Genomic DNA, 20,922 nt, shown 5'->3' on the forward strand with positions numbered 1-20,922 from the left:
CTCCCATCCCTTCATGAGACTGTCAGAGCCCTGGAGATCCATCAGTGACCGGCTTCATCACCCACGATGCACCACCGAGAGGCATCGCAGGTCCTTCCTCCCCGCTGCATCAGACTGTATAACCAGGACTGCTCTCAGTAGCTAACGGAAAATAACAATAACATGTACAATAACTAGATGTGCAACACATGTGTAATATCCATACAATACCTGTCTACCTCACACTCATTCTGCCTGCTTTTTTTGCACTATTTTTTCTTTCCTTTGCACTATTTTTTTATCTTATATTTTTTATCTTTTTATCTCCACTGCAATGTATATACTGTCCATACTTTGTAATTATATATATATTTTACTTTTTTACCTTTTTACCCCCCTTCCCCGTGTGTGTGTGTGTGTGTGTGTGTGTGTGTGTGTGTGTGTGTGTGTGTGTGTGTGTGTGTGTGTGTGTGTGTTAAGTGTACTGCTGCTAACACGTGAGTTTCCCCGTTGAGGGAGTAATAAAGGTCTATCTTATCTTATCTCTCTTATCTTCAATCAACTCTGGGTCAATGTGGAACTTGGAATCTACTGGTCCACCGACTGAATACTCTTAGTTTTATGTAGGTTCAGTCCCACTGGGGAAAACACAACTGGAAACTAATTACAAGGACATCTTTTAGCGAGGTAACGTGTCGTATTGGACAACCATTGTACATTTTCACACTCCTCCATCCATCTGCTCTTGTGTTTAAGTAAAATCTGCCTTCGTCTGTCAAACCCAGTCAGAGAATCTCTCTGGATCTTCTGGAAGATTCTTCTCCACATCACCGGGGGCGGTTACAAACCACCGGCCCATCATGCACTCATCTTTGTGCGCACTTCAATATGTGTATCAACTAATTTCCTTCTTAAAACCACTAATGCCATGCAGTTAATTTGTGGGGATCAGTGAGAGGGGACACATTTGATATTACCATAAAGTTCCATTTATTAATACAAATGAACATTTACAAACCACCAAGGTAATGACTCCTCAAGCAGGATTCATCTAATAGATTTTAAATAATAGCTTTTTCTAAAACAGCTGACATTCGTATTTGGTCTGATTTCACATATGACATTTTTATTACAGATAACATCAAAGAAACGCTTGTCTGACAAGAGTGTTGATAATGTTTCAGGGACTGATGATCTTGACACTTTTACTGTAACGTATCAGCAAACTGGACCTACAGAGAGACATAAAAATGTATTCAGGTTGGTAAAAACGGACGTGGAGGGCAGCAGACGCAGGTTCAGGGGACTTAGTCTCTGGAAAAACAGAGTGTGGGTCTTCAGGTGGTTGGTAGTGAGCAGCAGATCCACTGGAGAATGAAGAAAGACTGTTAGGAGACCAGAACAGGGTTTGGGGGCAACTTCACAAAAGCATAAGGTTATGTTCCAAATATGGAAGAAGAGATCCTACCAAAACAGTCCAGAATCCAAAATCAGTCCAAGAAACAGAGAAGGCAAGTTTATTTATCGCCCAATTCAACAACAGTGCAGGACTTCAAATGTGACATATCAAATGTAAAAGTACCAGCATAGACAAGAGTTCCATCCATCCATCCATCCATCCATCCATCCATCGTCAGCCTCTTATCCGTTCCCGGGTACCGTTCCCGGGTGGCGGGGGCAGCAGCCTCAGCAGAGATGCCCAGACTTCCCTCACCTAACTAGACAAGAGTTAAAGAGTGATAATTAAAGACGGACAGAAATTAAAAATAATTCACAAATGAAATGCAAGAAATAAAGGTTGCAGTGCATTATGGGAGGTTTTCAGAGTTTCAGCAGCCTGATGCATTCTGGGAGTTTCTCCCACAGGTGAAGAGCATAAAAGCTGAACGCTGCTCAACATGTTTGGTTCTAACTCTGGGTACAGAACGTAGAAGACCTGAAGGTTGTGATTGGTTCATCATGGACCAGGAAATCAGAGATGTAAATTGGTCTGAGAACATTCAGAATTTACCAGAAGGAGGATCTGAACATCTGTTCTGGGACAGACAGGAAGCCAGTGTAGAGATTTACATTTTTTTCTGAATCCTTACAGTATTTACACTATTTTGCCAACTGTCTGGCACACTTTCACATGTGAAAACAATTTTAGAGAATTAGTTCACTTTGCAATCAGCCTAAGCAGTATAAATAAGCCACAGGTAAGCTGTCTGTGTGGAGTACAATGGAAGGAGCAAGAAGAGTAAGAATCAGAGGAGGCCGAGGAAGAGGACGTGGAGGTGAAGGAGCAAGAGGGAGAGGACGTGGACGTGAAGGAGTTGGAGGAAGAGGACGTGGAGGTGAAGAAGCGAGAGGTTTAGAGGAAGTTAGAGGAAGAGGACAAGGAGGAGCAAGAGGAGGACGAGGAGGGGGAAGAGGAAGGGCCAGAGCAGACCCGATATGTCATCATATGGGACAATGTTAGTTTCCATAGGGCTGCTTTGGTCCGCAACTGGTTTACCGATCACCCACTCTTCATGGCACTCAACCTCCCCCCATACTCTCCATTCTTACTGTAAATCCAATTGAAGAGTTCTTTTCTGCCCGGCGCTGGAAAGTCCACGACCGCCTTCCCCATCAACACGCAGCCCTTTTACAGGCAATGGAGGAGGCATGTGGAGATATTGAGCAGGCATCATGTCAGGCCTGGATACGGCATGCAAGGAGCTATTTTCCCCGGTGCCTTGGACTGGAGGACATCGCATGCAATGTGGATGAGATTTTGTGGCCGGACCCAGAGAGACGGCATGATGTAGGCTGATTGTCTTTTTTTTGTGAATGTATTATTTTGTGTTCTGTGCTGTGTCTTCGTTTTGACGAGTGTGAATAAACACCAATACTTGAAGTTTGGATCCCTGTGTGTTTACAGAACTATGACAAAAGTATGACCTCAAACTGACCTAGCCACCTTGTGCACAGAAAAAGAAAAAAGCCAGATGTGTTTTGTATTCATACCATCAGTGTGTAGTTGGCACATTATGTGCTTAGTAAATGATGGCATGTGTTTACTGTCTGATATGAAAACACCATTTTTACTAAGGTGTGTAGAGTTAATCAAACTGTGTTTGCTTTTACAAGAGAACTATAACGTTTTGATAATTTGGTGAAAGGTTTTCACATTTGTGTGTAGAGTTTAGCAAAAATAGCCAATGTTGCAAAAAATGTACTTAAGGATTCAGAAAAAACTGTAATCTATTAAACCAACATTTATCTTCCTAAATGATTTATTTCAGCCAGCGGTACCTCTCTACAGAGCTGCAGGTCAGTTCATTGGATCAGTTTCTCCCCGTGACGACGGCGCAGGTTGACCCGGCGATCACGTCTGTTCTCCGGTCTGAGCTGCTGCTGCTCTCGATCCGGCGGCTCTTCTCATCCCCAAAAACATCGGAGCAAATTTCTTAACAGGCGTTATTTGGATAAACCGAGCCCACGTTGGGGATCTTAATGGTTACTTTTACGCCTCAAAAAATATTAAAACTTAATAAAGTGGCATATTACAACAGCGCTACAGCGGAAATTAAAACAGCTTTTAGCTCTCGGCTTCTGCTGTCGTTTTGGTGCGAAATGCATTCTGGGATACTTGGCTGCTACTGCTGTGTGAACGGTCTGCTGGAGCGGCTACTGAATTGATTGAGTGATTTCGGATACAGCCATATTTTAAGAAGTTCTTAAGTAGGAAAAATGAGAAATTCGTAAGAAATGACAGTTCTTAAGAAAATATTGAGGAATTGCACTTAAGAACTTTCTTATGAACTTCTTAATTTTAGATCTTAAGACATTTCTTAAGATCGTTCTTAAGAACATATTGGTGAATCCGGCCCCAGGCCTGGATCAAACATGCACATACACACAGGTGCACAGGTGCAGGGGAATTAGGAGCTGGGAAGCCAAAGTTTTTCAGTTTTTTTTGGAACCAGCATGAGTTGGAAATGTCTTCAAATTCCCTCACACGGCATTTTTTGTTGTTAGATTGCCATTACAGTTATAATATCTTCATGGTCCTGTGGCAAAATAATTTCACTACTTCTGCTGTGCTTTTAAACAGCTGTGTGTGTCTGGTTTTCTGGTGTTTATAATAACAAGAAAAGAAATACATCTTCACTCTAATGTGTGCTATTACGTGTGCTTCCTCTTCCACTATTCTTCGTGACGTCATCAAAGACATCACATTCTTTGATGACGTTCCAAGGCTCCATGAAAGAGCATTTGAACGCTACGCGTCTGAAGCTGGAGCTGATTTGCTGCAAACGAGGATGAATGTGCACATGTTCCCAAACGTAGCAACAGCGCCCTCTGCTGGTTCATGGCGGTATGGTCGTAAGCGGCAGCTGCGGCTTCACAACTGTCTTCTATACGCACTTACCGAGTGTACTGTCACGTTTGTGTTTGTTTCATCATAACTGAACAACACAAACATCCGTATGCTGTCCTTTGACGACCGAGTTACTCCTTCAAATAAATGGATGGCGCTCCTATAGTTTATTTCTTTAGTTCAGCCACTTATAGGCTCTGCAAAGCGATTTAGTCTTTTTCCTATTCACCCGTTCACAGCCTCTTATTTTAGACACTCACAATGTGACAACAACCCCCGGTGAACATGTGGGAGTGAAGTGGGGCGTCTCTAATATGACGTAGGTTTGATATGACGTAGGTTGATATGGCGGTGGAATTCTTGCCTCCTTTGATCCTTTATGACGTCCCCAGCAGTATATTTATCTGTAAATATTCCTCTGGACCGAGTCAGTTAGTTATTCACCTTCAGCTTGGTATCTTCTCACTAAGGATGTGGTGGAAACAGTTCTCATTGAGGTTGGTCGTGTTTCTTTTGGTTATTTGCTGGTATTTGGTGGTTTGTCCAGCGCAACATCAGTCCGTCTCCCTGTGTTTGAGTTTGATGTAAAAGTTCTGTCAAATTAGCTTTTTTTTTTGGTTTCTTTTCTTGTTTTTTGTCAATAGTCATTTAAAAAAGTACATGGCATAATTACTGCAACTGGTAGATTTAACAACAGCGGCTGGATATATATTTTTCCTTTTTTTATAAAGTCATTTAAAATATGATTTAAATTTTAGATGAATTAAATCTTGTAATTATTATTTAGTATTGTTTCCCCCATAAGAGCCACTTGTTTAGCTTCGGCTGCAGTGGTTTGCAGGTGGAAGATGAAATGTGTTATTGTGGACAGATTAGTTTGGTGATTTTAGGTTGGAAGCGCTGACTTAAAACCTTTGTAGTGTATATCATTGTTACATAATTGTCACATATATGCCATTATTTGACGTGAATATTTGCCACCTGCATGCTTTTGTTCAGAAGTATTTACTGCTAATAACTGCCCAAGGCATCACAGGAAGATGTGTCTTTCTGTTTAACTCCTTTAGCTGTGTGCTTTTTTTTATGGCTCACTTGAAAGTAGAGATCAGAGTTTTCATAATCTTCACTTCTGATTGAGGGTCATTATAGATCGTTATTCATGAGTGTGACTGCAATAAGTTACTGAATTTCAAAATGTTTTCTTAGCAATTTCTTTGCTCTGTGATAATAACCTTCTGCAGCATTCATACGTAGACAGCTGTGAATTAGTTTCCCAGGAAAGTCAGTCTTGTTTGTGCATTTTAACTGTTGTTCTTTGTCTAATTGTTGCGGGTGAAAGGTTAGTCCAGCATGTAACATCATCTTGTTTTTTTCTAAAGTAGGGGGCATGAAGTTATGATTGAAAAACTCTGGCACCCTGGGGGAAATATTGATATCCAGATATATTATTGATATGAATTGGGAGTGTTAGGTAGAAGAATCACATGAATCTTCAGACTGTGATATTATTCTGGATTTGTTCCAGCTTGGTGTTATACTTAATGTCATTTCTTGATATTGAAAGTTACCTGTAGAATTACTAGTAAGTTATGAGGATGGACGGATCAATAGCAAAGTATCAATATTTCAGGCCTTATTTTTCAGTTTTAAGGATCTATTTTTGTGTAAAAAAAACAACCCAAAACAAACAACAATGCTTTAAATGTTTGGTTTCATTGATTTTAGTTCCTACCCAAACCCTGATCTCAGTGGGTTCCAAACCTTGTATGTCAATGTTTTACATCAAACGTTTACTGACTGAAATGGGCTTGACCAGTAAACCTGCCTGGCCTTGCCTTGCTGGGAGCTCCAGTTGGTCCGGCCTCTCGGCTCTCTTCCACTTCTCTCCTGCATCCAATCTCTGGATACAACATCCTGAGAAAACCACCTAATCTGCCTCCCGTATTCCTCCTCTGACTCCTGGGATGTATTTCCCCACTGATAAACCTTAGATTCTCTAGTGGCAAGTCTATAATTTGTATATAGTTTGTTTTTATTTTGTATATAAATGTATATATTTGTTTATCATGTGTGTATAGTTTGTCTTTTTGTATGAATAAATGTGGCTTGTTTCTCTTTCAACTTTGAAGCTTTGTCTCGTTGTTAAATTATACATTGTTTGATTATCCACTTGAAATGATTGTTAAATATATGACTGGAACAGATAAGAACAGATAAGATTGATAAAAACCTCAGGGAATACCTTTAATTATAAATAACAAGAAGAACTGGAGTAAGTAGCCAAAACCAAATGAGCAGAATGACTGAGTGGAAGCAGGATCTGGTTTATTTTTGGGGCTTTAAGTATCCAGAGAGGACAGATTCTTGGCAGGTACGTCGTCTAGTTCTCCGGGTCCACGTATCTGAAAGAGAAACACATTTAATATGGTTTCTGGTTTTATCTGACTGGAACGTGTTTCCTCCTCTCCGTTTGTTGTTGCAGTGCGCCTGTTCGTCCAGCAGATGGCGACATTTCCCCGGATCGTCCGCCGCTCTCCAACCTGTAGCGGTATCAAATCTGAAAATGGTTGTATTTGGAACATTTGCATTTTAAAATTAAACAGAGCAAAGTTAACAGACAACACACCTCTCAAATGTCATGGAGATGAACTCTATCTGTGGAGTCCAAAACTATTTTTTGGACCAGACTGTAAATATTTTCATCTCTGCTGTAAAGTTGGACATTTTTAACATGTGAGTCAGTGAATATTGACACGTTACTAGATTCAGCCTCCAGCCGTCAGCCAAAGAACTTCAACTTCTTTTTAGTTGCACATGCAAAGTAGTCCGAAACGACAATTTAAAATAACGAAAATTAAACTTTATAACCTGTTTCTTGGAGTGTCAGTAGAAAAAAATAAGACTTCATTATATCTGTTGCAATAGTACATTTGATATATGACGTAGCTTGATATGACGTAGGTTGATGTGGCGGTGGAATTCTTGCCTCCTTTGATCCTTTATGACGTCACCAGCAGTATATTTATCTGTAAATATTCCTCTGGACCGAGTCAGTTAGTTCTTCACCTTCAGCTTGGTATCTTCTCACTAAGGATGTGGTGGAAACAGTTCTCATTGAGGTTGCTCGTGTTTCTTTTGGTTATTTGCTGGTATTTGGTGGTTTGTCCAGCGCAACATCAGTCCGTCTCCCTGTGTTTGAGTTTTATGTAAAAGTCCGGTAAATGTAGCTTTTTTTTTCGTTTCTTTTTCTTCTTTATTGTCAATAATAATTTAAAAAAGTACATGGCATACTGTAACTGGTCGATTTAACAACAGCGGCTGGATATATTTTTCCAGTTTTTCCTCCATCCAGTTTCATCTAATTTTTCCGAATATTCGTCAGTCCACGTCCTCCTCCGAGGCGCCTCCGCACCAGGAACGGCGCGTCCAGAACCGCCGCTTATTCCACTTTATCATCAATCGACGCTTCATTTTATTTGGCCGAATTTGTCGTCCAACCAAGCCTCATGTCATTTTTACACTTCACCATCAATCGACACTTTGTTTAATTTCGCTGATTTTCACAATCCAGGTTTTATATTACTTTTTCATTTCTGCGTCAATTAATTACGGTGCAGCTTCAGTGATGCAAATTTCAATGCAGTAGTTTTATTAGATTTAGATGTGATGAGAACTAGTAAGAAGGAGTTCTGGTTATAAACTCTGTTACAAGCTTGTTGATGGAATGGAATGGTTAATGGAATTGATGACATCATATCTTCTTCAATGGAATTAATGACATCATAACTTGATGACATCATATCTTCTTCAATGGAATTAATGACCATATTATTTGGGGTTTTTTGGTTTAGTTTTTACTTCATAACAATGATGGTGTCATAGAAAAAAAAGAAAGCAGACTTTTAATTACTTTAAATTACAAAATAGTGAATAAGAGAATGATGACTGTAATAAAACACGTCTTACAGGGTTTTTAGCTGTGATTTCACCTGATAAGTCTGGAAACCGCCGCAGACACCAGTGATGTCACAGTCATGTATTGATCATTGATGTGTACAGTCATCTGACAATGATGGCAGGATGAAAACGTCCAATCATGTGCTAACAGTGGAATGATGATCTTCAGCAGTTTCTATTCTGGCTCAGAGGCCAGGGCTTTATGCTCTTATACACTTTCTAAACCCACGCTGACATTTGTGGAAATGCCTGTAAAACCCTTCGTGAATCTTCCTTAAAACAAGTCCAGAAAAAGCCATTAAAGGTAAAACAGAGACTTGCTTGGGTAAATGAAATCAGACTTAACTCTAGCAGTTAAATATAAAAACACACCAGCTCAGGAGAGCAGTATTATATATGTAGTGGATAGGGCTGGGCGATATATCGAGATTTTAATATATATCGATATATTTTCAAACGCGATATGGTACGAGACAATATCGTTTATATCGATTTCTAAAAAAAAAAAAAAAAAAAAAAAATTTAAACGATTTTGATATAGCTTATTTTGTGACAAATTGACTTGAATGTTTTATTTGAGATTTGCACAACTGTCAACCTCAGTGGAAAAGTCTGCCTGTTACTGTCTACATTGTATTAATTGCACAGTGTGTTTTAATTTAATTGTTATGCAGGAAAGGGATATTTGTTTTATTTTATTCAAGAAGCATTTTTGTTAATAAAGGAACCAGTGTGACATTTGGCACGAGGCTTTGTATTAAAACTGAAGGTTTTTTTAACGGTTTGCCTCAGAAAAAAATGAAGCTAACAGAGATGCTAACAGAGATGCTATGCTATAATGCTTTGGGGGAAACCCCAATTAAGGCACAGAAAAAATATCGAGATATATATCGAGTATCAACATTCAGCTAGAAAATATGGAGATATGACTTTTGGTCCATATCGCCCAGCCCTAGTAGTGGATATGGGTAAATGAAACAGTATGTATGGATATGAATGAAAAGAAAAAAGTATATATGGTATTATAATAGTATAAATAGTATAAGGTCATATATGAGGTGTACAACATTATTGACATCTCACCCAGAATGAAGCAGATCCAAGTCGTACAGTGAGATGTTTTTTATTCTGTTTTCCATTCATGTGTCCTCTGCCATTGTTGTAGGTTTTTAAAAATGATTATTGAAAATAACTGCAACAAAAAACAAACATAGTTATTAAAAATAAAAACATTAATGTACAGTATCCAGGGAGAAATGTCCAATTAAGATTATAACCAAAGCACAAAGGAGTTATAAATGAAGGTTTAATTTAGCCTCATGGATAGTGTTTGGCAGGGTATTATCTGTGGATCAGTGTGATGCAGGTGATACCCTCTGATTTTGAATTTAATTCTTAGATAAACTAGTTTCAACATCTGGGAGCTAATTTGGGGTTAATGGTATTTGGCTGTGAATTATTGCTTGCTATTACAATTATCTCTTTTAATATTTATTTAATTATTATTTTATTGTATTCATTCCTTTATAATCCATATTTTTAAATTACAAATGTTTGCCATTGTATATTGTTACGAATCATTCTGAGTCACTAGTCTTTAAAAATGATCAAAGTAATTCATCTATTCATCTATATCACACTTTACACTAAAAGATCAGTTAAATTTGACTAAAAGTCTTTAAATTATAATCTAACACCAGCAGAAATTGATATAAATGGATTCAGAAAACTCTGCACCAGTGAAACGTCCTGTACATTTGTGAATATTGACATTATTCTAGCTCCACAGACAGGGATCAGTAATTACGGTGCAGCTTCAGTGATGCCTTCAGGTCGCCTCGGAAAACAAAAGTCCAACATCGTGACTTCTCCAGTCCCAGTGTGCTCTTATACGGAATAAAGATTTATCAGTAAAAACATGTTCTGCTGGTGACTGGTTACTCTCAGCTAAGAATTTCCATCACAGTTGTTAATTTAACATGAATTTCTGGTCAACAGAGTTGATATTTATACAGGTTTTAACCCCTGCAAGACCAACTATCTATCTGACTCTAAAAGCAACTTAAAATTGAGCTTTTCAAAATCAAAACTGTAACATCAGAGACAAACACAGATTACAGAGTTCTGCTTTATCAGGAAAAACTTCAACAATCCAGCAGTTTTCACTCGTTCCATCATCAGATATTGTAGGATCGTTCAGACTTTAGACAGATGTTACAATTAGATCACATGATGTTACATTTGACTGGAAAATCTCAAACGTTCCTTTAAAAAGAGGAGGAATAAAAAACAGGAAAAAGGTAGAAGTACAACAAACAAATGTAATAATATGATCCAGGGTTGGTTCTAGGATCAGAGCTTTAGGCGTGTTGAGCACTCAGAGTTCACTGGCCGGCGAGGCAAAATAAACTTCACTGTTTTGTACATTTTAACACAAGTTTGAACCATCATTCCCACATTTGTGAAAGAAAAGCAGAGAGAGATAGATACAAACTTTTTTTCAAATTGTTATCGTTTCATTGTCCATTGCTTATCACCATCAAAAAAAAAAAGAAACATCTACCTTAATTTCAGGATCCTGTCAATGGAAATGATAATAATGTCTCCATGACAACGGGCAATGAAAATATGACTTCACAACAAAAGTTGTCTTGTGGCTCAACTTGCCCAGTTTAGGGTAAGTTGATCTGCATCGGGGGGTTAATTGACCCATTTTCTATTTTCCAGTTTAAACCTGAAGAATAATTTGTCTAAATCTTAAATGGTAACTTAACAATATTTAACAAACCAAATTCAAGTGTATTATTCAGAATATGTTAAAAGACAGAAAAGACAGACAGACAGACAGAAAAATACAACTTAACTGAAACTTACAAGAACAAAACTTATTATTAACGTATTATCAAAGAATAATTGGACCAGAGCGTGTTTTTGATCAAATTGAAGTGCAATTCATGGTGGATGACCCTTGACACCACACAAGTAGGTGCATCTTATTTGTGGTCTGTAAGATCCTTCTCTGTCTCCTTAAATTAACTTAAACAATTATAATAAAAATACTAAAAAAGTCCTTTCTCTGCTCTATTAAATATTAATATTAATATAATAATCTATATAAAATATTGAATCATTTATATCCAATAAATGATATAAATTGATCCAAATTACATCATTCTAATTGAATATTTGGTTGCAATGAGAAATGAAGTCACATCATGTGATCATACACTCCTACCTGAACCACACACACACACACGCACACGCACACGCACACGCACACACACACACACACACACACACACGCACACGCACACACACACACACACACACACACACACACACACACACACACACACACACACACACACACACACATGAATGAAGATTCATTACATCAAAGATCAGACAGTTTGATTGACAGGACAGATGATCAGAGGAGCAGAGTTTTTACCTCCATTATTGATAAAGGGACTGAAGAACGGGTGTAGTTTCTCCCTGAAGGAGCAGCCAGTAAAGGAGTAGAGAAGTGCTGCAGCATCTACATCATGAAAGGAGACCAGACCCTCCTCATAATCCACAAACACCCCCAACTTCTCAGGAGGAGAACTGGGATGGAGACGGACTGGAGGATCTTTAGCAGCAAGGTACTCATTTCCATTTCTCAGCCCAACAGTCCAGTAACCATTCTGAGGACTCGCTGTGATCTTTCCCTTCCTGTTGACCGACTCTCTGGCCACTCCTAAAGTCCAGTCAGTCTTTCCTTTAACCTGAACCTCAAAGTAAAATCTGCCTGAAGAGAAACTCTGTTTTCCTAAAACACAAGCAGATGTAGAGAATCTCTCTGGATTATCTGGGAGATTCTTCGTCACATTACCATGATAGACTTGTTTTCCATCTTCAGACAGGATGAGTTTAGGATTTGCTGTATCAGGATCAAGAGTCACATCAGCTTCAAACTGCCGGATCCTCCTCAGCTCAGCTTCAAACAGCTTCTTCATCTTCTCTCTGAGGTTTTTCTCCAGCTGCTCCACAGCTCTCACCACAGTCCCCTCATATGAAGGTGGATGGACTCTGACCTCTGTCCAGTTCTTGGTGGGTGGAGCATCTTCCAGGGATGAGAATCTTTGGAGGAGGTGCAGGTGATCTTCAGAGCGTGAGAGCTGCTCCACCTCAGAGCTCCTCTTCTTCAGCTCACAGATTTCCTGTTCCAGATCTTTGATGAAGTCTTCAGCCTGTTTCTCTGCAGTTTTCTGTTTGTCTTCCATCTCCTTCATGAACTCCTTCAGACGTCTCTCAACAGACTCCTTCAGATCAGTGAAGACCTGAACACCTTCTGCTTTCTCTCTGTGTGCAGCATCGTTACTGATCTTCAGAGACGCTCTGATCTCCTGAATCTTCAGTCGTCTCTTCTGGATCATCTGCTGAATCTCAGCCTCTGTCTTCTGCAGATCTGCCTTCTTTCCTTCATATTCTTCTCTCAGAGGAACAAACTCATGATTCTTGTGGTCTAAAACAGGGCAGAGCGTGCAGACACATGTCTGGTCGGTCTTACAGAACAGCTCCAGAGGTTTATCGTGCTTCCTACAAATCCTGTCCTCCAGGTTCTCCACAGGCTCCACCAGCTGATGTCTTTTCAGACGTGGAGCTGTCAGATGAGGCTCCAGGTGAGTCTCACAGTAGGAGGCCAGACACACCAAGCAGGACTTCAGGGCCTTCAGTCTGGTTCCAGTGCAGACGTCACAGGGAACTTCTCCTGGTTCTGCAGCTTGTTGCTCTGAGCTGCTGCTGCTGGATTTCTGTTGAGCTTCACGTCTGAACTCAGAAACCATCTCTCTGATAAAGGTGTTGACTTTCAGCTGAGGTCTGGTGTAGAAAGTCTCCTGACATAAGGGACACTTGTAGAGAACATTATCATCCCAGAAATGAGTGATGCAGGTTTTACAGAAGTTGTGTCCACATGGTGTGGTGACTGGATCAGTGAACACATCCAGACAGATGGAGCACAGGAACTGATCTGCAGATCTCAGGTTGCTGCCAGCAGACATGTTGGTTCTCTGGAAACAAAAGTGAAAGTGTGAAACATCAAAGCTGCAATAATGAAATGAAGAAGTGAAAAACAACGAGAGAGAAGGAAACAGAACAAAGAATGTCACGAATCCTCAGAGAAAACACCCGTCTGACAGTAAAAGGAGGAACGTTTCATCAACACAAGTTTAGATTATTAATGTCACGACTCCAGAATAATGAACTATTTCATGTGAATCATTTTCCTCTAAATGTTTCTGTTCTTTGACCAGAGACAGATTGAGTTTTCCAGAATAACATTTAGTAAACTTCTGTACTCACCAGTGTCTCCAGACTCTCTGCTGAGTTGTTGAGAACAAACTCTGAAGTCTGAATTTACTCAGAAACCCAGAATCAGACAGGTTTAGTCTCTGCTGCAGCTCTTCTGTCGCTCTGACAAAAATTCTGATTTACTCAACCATGTGACGTTGAAGTTTTCCTGTATTTCCAGTTCTGCTGCTCCTCCTACAGTTCTGATCTTTCCACCTGATTACTGTCACATGACTCTCATTATGCCTGTTTTACCTGATGTTATCTGTCGTTGCCGTCTTCATCCTCCTGAAGACTCTTTACTAACTCACATCAGTCACTTTTTGTAGATAAACACTAAACTCTTCACCTTCAGCTGTTCGACATCTCTGTTTGGGCTGGAATCTCAACTCTTCTTGGCTGTTTTTAGGATCTAATCAGGAAGTTTTTATATTTTAGTTATGCAAAAGTGTCAGCAGGAACTAAACATAATCCAGAAGCTGGGTCGGGTCTTATTTAAGATTTAAGATTTTTGAACCATCTCTGACTATAAACTGTATTTGGGCAGCGTCCAGGTAGTTATGTCAACAAAAATATTTGTGTTCTATGTCTAAAACTGAGATATGAACCAGAAAAAAAGAGACTTTCATACACCTGAAGCTCCTGAATGGAACTCAGAAATTGTCCAGAATAATTGTGGAAAATGGGCATGTTTCCATTTCCTTTTGAAGCAGGAAATGTGATGAGCTGGACTCACCAGTGTTTCAGAGACTCTGCTGTGTTGTGGAGGAAAACCTGATGGACTCGCTTGGACCTTCTTTCAGAGACGAACAGGAATCTTCTGGACTGGATTTCTGCTCCGTCACACTTGAACTTTCCTTCTTCCTCCCTCTGCTCTGGTTCTTCCTCTGATTTACAGGATTATTATCAAACAGCAGAGTTGATGTGATGAATAAAACGGAGTGAAGCTTCGTCTGCAGCTCGTTGTTCAAACATTCATCTTTACAATGTTGTCTATCTTAAATTAACTAGAACATGTTCAAAGTTCCCCTCCTTGAACCGCCACCTTACTGTGGTGGAGGGGTTTGTGTGCCCGAGTGATCCTAGGAGCTATGTTGTCGGGGGCACTTTCGCCCCTGGTAGGGACTCCCATGGCAAACAGGTCCTGGGTGACGGGCCAGACTAAGGTTCACAAAGCCTACCATGGATAAAGCTAAATCAAGGACCGTAACGTCGCCCGGATCGGCGTCACCGGGGCCCCGCCCTGGAGCCAGGCCTGGGGTTGGGGCTCGTAGGCGAGCGCCTGGTGGCCGGGTCTTTGCCCGTGGGACCCGGCCGGGCTCAGCCCGAAACGGCGACGCGGGTCCGCCTTCCCGTAGGCCCACCACCCGCAGGAAGGACCATGGCAGGCCGGTGCATTGTGGACTGGGTAGCAGTCGTGGCGGGGTGCCTCGACGACCCAATCCCTGGACCAAAACCCTCACAGTGGGGACATGGAATGTCACCTCGCTGGGGGGGAAGGAGCCGGAGCTTGTGCGTGAGGTTGAGAGATACCGGCTAGAGATAGTCGGGCTCACCTCCACACATAGCTTGGGCTCTGGAACCCAGCTCCTTGAAGGGGGCTGGACCCTCCACTACTCTGGAGTTGCCCAGGGTGAGAGGCGGCGGGCTGGTGTGGGCTTGGTTATAGCCCCCCAGCTCAGCCGCCATGTGTTGGAGTTCACCCCGGTGAACGAGAGGGTCGCTTCCCTGCGCCTTCGGGTCAGGAAAAGGTCTCTCACTGTTGTTTGTGCCTACGGGCCGAACAGCAGTGCGGAGTACCCGGCCTTCTTGGAGTCCCTGGGAGGAGTACTTGATGGTGCTCCAACTGGGGACTCCATTGTTCTACTGGGGGACTTCAACGCTCACGTGGGTAATGACAGTGATACCTGGAGAGGCGTGATTGGGAGGAACGGCCTCCCCGATCTGAACCCGAGCGGTGTTCTGTTATTGGACTTCTGTGCGAGTCACAGTTTGTCCATCACGAACACCATGTTCAGGCATAAGGGTGTCCATCAGTGCACGTGGCACCAGGACACTCTAGGCCGGAGGTCAATGATCGACTTTGTTGTCGTTTCATCTGACCTTCGGCCGCATGTCTTGGACACTCGGTGGAGAGAGGGGCTGAGCTGTCAACTGATCACCACCTGGTGGTGAGTTGGATGCGCTGGCGGAGGGAGAGGTTGGACAGACCGGGCAGACCCAAACGGATTGTGAGGGTCTGTTGGGAACGTCTGGCTGAGCCCTCTGTCATGGACATCTTCAACTCCCACCTCCGGGAGAGCTTCTCTCAGATCCCGGGGGAGGCGGGGGACATCGAGTCCGAGTGGACCATGTTCTCTGCCTCCATTGTCAACGCGGCGGCTCGAAGCTGTGGACGCAAGGTCTCCGGTGCCTGTCGTGGCGGCAATCCTAGAACCCGGTGGTGGACACCGGAAGTACAGGATGCCGTCAGACTGAAGAAGGAGTCCTACCGGGCTATGTTGGCCGGTGGGACTCCTGACGCAGTAGATAGGTACCGGCAGGCCAAGCGGGCCGCGGCTCGGGCAGTCTTGGAGGCAAAAACTCGGGTCTGGGAGGAGTTCGGGGAGGCCATGGAGAAGGACTTTCGGTCGGCCTCGAGGAAATTCTGGAGGACCGTTCGGCGCCTCAGAAGGGGGAAGCAGTACTCTGCCGGCACCGTTTATGGTGCTGGTGGGGAGCTGTTGACCTCGACTGGGGACATTGTCGGACGGTGGAAGGAATACTTTGAGGATCTCCTTAACCCGACTGACATGCCTTCCACTGAGGAAGCAGAGGGTTGGGGCTCGGAGGCGTGCTCATCCATCACCCAAGCCGAGTTCACCGAGGTGGTTCGTAAGCTCCTCGGTGGCCGGGCACCGGGGGTGGATGAGATTCGCCCTGAGTACCTCAAGTCTCTGGATGTCGTAGGGCTGTCTTGGCTGACACGCCTCTGCGACATTGCATGGAGGAAGGGGACAGTACCGCTGGGGTGGCAAACCGGGGTGGTGGTCCCTCTGTTTAAAAAGGGGGACCGGAGAGTGTGTTCCAACTACAGGGGGATCACACTTCTCAGCCTCCCGGGGAAAGTCTACGCCAGGGTACTGGAGAGGCCGATAGTCGAACCTCGGATTCAGGAGGAACAATGCGGTTTTCGTCCCGGTCGTGGAACACTGGACCAGCTCTATACCCTCCGCAGGGTGCTCGAGGGTTCATGGGAATTTGCCCAACCAGTCTACATGTGTTTTGTGGATCTGGAGAAGGCATTTGACCGTGTCCCTCGTGCCATTCTGTGGGGGGTGCTGAGTGAGTATGGAGTCTGGGGCCCTCTACTAAGGGCTGTCCGGTCTCTGTATGATCGAAGCAGGAGTCTGGTTCGCATTGCCGGCAGTAAGTCAGACTTGTTCCCGGTGCATGTTGGACTCTGGCAGGGCTGCCCTTTGTCACCGGTCCTGTTCATAATTTTTATGGACAGGATTTCTAGGCGCAGCCAGGGGCCGGAGGGGTTCCGGTTTGGGAACCTCAGGATTTCATCTCTGCTTTTTGCAGATGATGTTGTCCTGTTGGCTTCATCAGACCGGGACCTCCAGCATGTGCTGGGGCGGTTTGCGGCCGAGTGCGACGCGGCAGGGATGAGAATCAGCACCTCCAAGACCGAGGCCATGGTTCTCGACCGGAAAAGGGTGGCATGCCTTCTCCGGGTGGGTGGAGAAGTCCTGCCTCAGGTGGAGGAGTTCAAGTATCTCGGGATCTTGTTCACGAGTGAGGGAACAATGGAGCGTGAGATTGACAGGCGGATCGGTGCAGCGTCCGCAGTAATGCGGTCGATGTACTGGACCGTCGTGGTGAAGAGGGAGCTGAGTTGAAAGGCGAAGCTCTCGATTTACCGGTCAATCTACGCCCCTACCCTCACCTATGGTCATGAACTTTGGGTAGTGACCGAAAGGACAAGATCGCGGATACAAGCGGCCGAGATGAGTTTCCTCCGCAGGGTGGCTGGACACTCCCTTAGAGATAGGGTGAGGAGTTCGGTCACCCGGGAGGAGCTCGGAGTCGAGCCGCTACTCCTCCACATTGAGAGGAGTCAGCTGAGGTGGCTTGGGCATCTGTACCGGATGCCTCCTGGACGCCTCCCTAGGGAGGTGTTCCAGGCATGTCCCACCGGGAGGAGACACCGGGGAAGACCCAGGACACGCTGGAGAGACTATGTCTCTCGGCTGGCCTGGGAACGCCTCGGACTCCCCCCGGAAGAGCTGGAGGAAGTGTCTGGGGTGAGGGAAGTCTGGGCATCCCTGCTGAGGCTGCTGCCCCCGCGACCCGGTAACGGATGAAGTGGGAGAAGATGATGTTCAAAGTTCAGATCATGACTGGGCGGTACGGACAATAAAACTATATTCCTCCTCATTCCTGCTGCTTTACAGTTCAGACACTTCCTCTGCTTGCTCTCTGCTTGATTTGCTTATGTTATTGATTTTATGCTGATTTTCCCCTGATTTCTTCCTTCTATCCATGTGAGATTACCTGCGATAGCTCCTGGACACTATGAGCAAGCGAACACACAGCAAAGTCTGTGCATTATAACAAATCATGGAGTGATAATCCTCCCTGGAACTGTCTCTGTGCAAAACCAAAGAGTAAATCCTGTCTCCTGAAACAGGGAGGACGTATCACAGGCAGGGCCGGGGGACCTGAGGGGTTGCAGACTTATTCAATTAATCATTTCAATGTCAAGAGTTAACACCTTGAAGGTTTCAGTCTTTTGAATACGTGGCTGTACAGCTGCAGGCCTCATCCAGAGTCCTGTTTCTGAAGGTTTAAAGGCCCCCAAATACTTAGAGTCAGAGCCAGGAGCAACAACGTACGGCTGGTAGGTGGAGGGGCTGAAGGTGTGGCCCAACTGAATTTATTGCGTCCCTCTAGTGGAAGACTAAGGGCATTGCATGTTTGTCACTGAGATAATAAAGGTGAATGGCCAGGGATCCCATTGAATGAATGTAACATCACAACTAAATACCAAAGGACCAGGTACCATTCAGAATGATATGAATAAACATAAAATAATAAATTTATAATATACAATAAAATAATAATTAAATAAATAATAAAACATATAATTGTAATAGCAAGGAATAATTCACAGCCAAATACCATTAACCCCAAATTAGCTCCCAGATGTTGAAACTAGTTTATCTAAGAATTACATTCAAAATCCGAGGGTATCACCTGCATCACACTGATCCACAGATAATACCCTGCCAAACACTATCCATGAGGCTAAATTAAACCTTCATTTATAACTCCTTTGTGCTTTGGTTATAATCTTAATTGGACATTTCTCTGTGGATACTGTACATTAATGTTTTTATTTTTAATAACTATGTTTGTTTTTTGTTGCAGTTATTTTCAATAATCATTTTTAAAAACCTACAACAATGGCAGAGGACACATGAATGGAAAACAGAATAAAAAACATCTCACTGTACGACTTGGATCTGCTTCATTCTGGGTGAGATGTCAATAATGTTGTACACCTCATATATGACCTTATACTATATATACTATTATAATACCATATATACTTTTTTCTTTTCATTCATATCCATACATACTGTTTCATTTACCCATATCCACTACATATATAATACTGCTCTCCTGAGCTGGTGTGTTTTTATATTTAACTGCTAGAGTTAAGTCTGATTTCATTTACCCAAGCAAGTCTCTGTTTTACCTTTAATGACTTTTTCTGGACTTGTTTTAAGGAAGCTTCACGAAGGGTTTTACAGGCATTTCCACAAATGTCAGCGTGGGTTTAGAAAGTGTATAAGAGCATAAAGCCCTGGCCTCTGAGCCAGAATAGAAACTGATGAAGATCATCATTCCACTGTTAGCACATGATTGGACGTTTTCATCCTGCCATCATTGTCAGATGACTGTACACATCAATGATCAATACATGACTGTGACATCACTGTTGTCTGCGGCGGTTTCCAGACTTATCAGGTGAAATCACAGCTAAAAACCCTGTAAGATGTGTTTTATTACAGTCATCATTCTCATATTCACTATTTTGTAATTTAAAGTAATTAAAAATCTGCTTTCTTTTTTTTCTATGACATCATCACTGTTATGAAGTAAAAACTAAACCAAAAACCCCAAATAATATGGTCATCAATTCCATTGAAGAAGATATGATGTCATCAAGTTATGATGTCATTAATTCCATTGAAGAAGATATGATGTCATCAAGTTATGATGTCATTAATTCCATTGAAGAAGATATGATGTCATCAATTCCATTAACATTCCATTCCATCAACAAGCTTGTAACAGAGTTTATAAATAGAACTCCTTCTTACTAGTTCTCATCACATCTTTTGACAATGCCACGCAGACGCAGACAGAGCTCTCGCCCCGTCCGCAGGCGCCGGAGAGTCCGTAGGACCCGCGTCGCCCGCAGACGCAGGAGAGTTGTCCGACGCAGACGCTGAAGGTCAACAGATGATGGAGGGAATCCTGAATGAATGATTTAAAAAAGGAAAAAAATACAGAAAAATAAATCATGAAAAAAAAATAACGTAAAAAAAAACAAAAAACAAACACAATCCCTGATCTTAGTCCCATTATTGACCAACATCTAGTAAACAGGAGATCCTGGGTTCAACAAGAGGATGTTAAAGATGATAGATGTCTCATTCATTCATGGTTCAACCATGGTGGTGAAATGGAAAAATGACATGTAGCTTAAAGGGAAAGTTCCATTTTTTACAACCTGGACCTTATTTCTGGCATTTTTTATGGTCGTATACTCACCCAGAAAAGTTTGGTGTCATTTGGAGTCCTTCGGAAGATATTAGGGTTTTTTTTGCGAGCCGCTTCTCCATATAACGGTAGTGAACGGGGCACAGCGGGACACAGACGATGCAGCGTCTAAATAACACATGATTGCCACGAAACTCTTCATTTCTTTTATGAATCACTAGATCTGCTTCCAGGACCTGTTGTCTACATCCGGGGCTGTGTGTGTAACAAATAAATCAGTTTGTAAACAAGACCTCTGACCTGCATGACGTCATCTCTGTGCAGCACTCCGTCCTCCGTTCAGTGAGCTCTTCAGCCGTATACTCTGGCTCAAAACGGTAAGGACGTCCATCATATTCAAAGTCGTCGTCCACAACCTCAGAATTTGACAAATATTCAGACATTTTTCAAATAACTAACAGTAAACTAACAGTAGCGAACTCCAGCTGTACACAGAGCTGTGTCTGCGATACGCGCACAGAGATGAC

General features: G+C 42.6%; 1 protein-coding gene across 1 annotated transcript; it reads right to left on the minus strand.

Moving 5' to 3' along the window:
- Positions 1 to 11,559: 11,559 nt before the first annotated feature.
- Positions 11,560 to 13,745, minus strand: LOC133455519 (E3 ubiquitin-protein ligase TRIM39-like). The gene is made up of 2 exons (XM_061734599.1): positions 13,631 to 13,745; positions 11,560 to 13,338 (listed from the first exon to the last, which is right to left on the minus strand). The coding sequence occupies exon 2, from the start codon at positions 13,327 to 13,329 to the stop codon at positions 11,686 to 11,688; it is 1,644 nt and encodes a 547-aa protein (XP_061590583.1). The 5' UTR covers positions 13,330 to 13,338; positions 13,631 to 13,745; the 3' UTR covers positions 11,560 to 11,685.
- Between the last annotated feature and the right edge of the window lie 7,177 nt (positions 13,746 to 20,922).

The sequence above is a fragment of the Cololabis saira genome, chromosome 11 (assembly GCF_033807715.1).
Source record: "Cololabis saira isolate AMF1-May2022 chromosome 11, fColSai1.1, whole genome shotgun sequence".
Lineage (NCBI taxonomy): Eukaryota > Metazoa > Chordata > Actinopteri > Beloniformes > Belonidae > Cololabis > Cololabis saira.

Excerpts from the sequence above, each read along its gene's own strand:
- LOC133455519 (XM_061734599.1), bottom strand. The coding sequence starts at position 13,329 with ATGTCTGCTGGCAGCAACCTGAGATCTGCAGATCAGTTCCTGTGCTCC.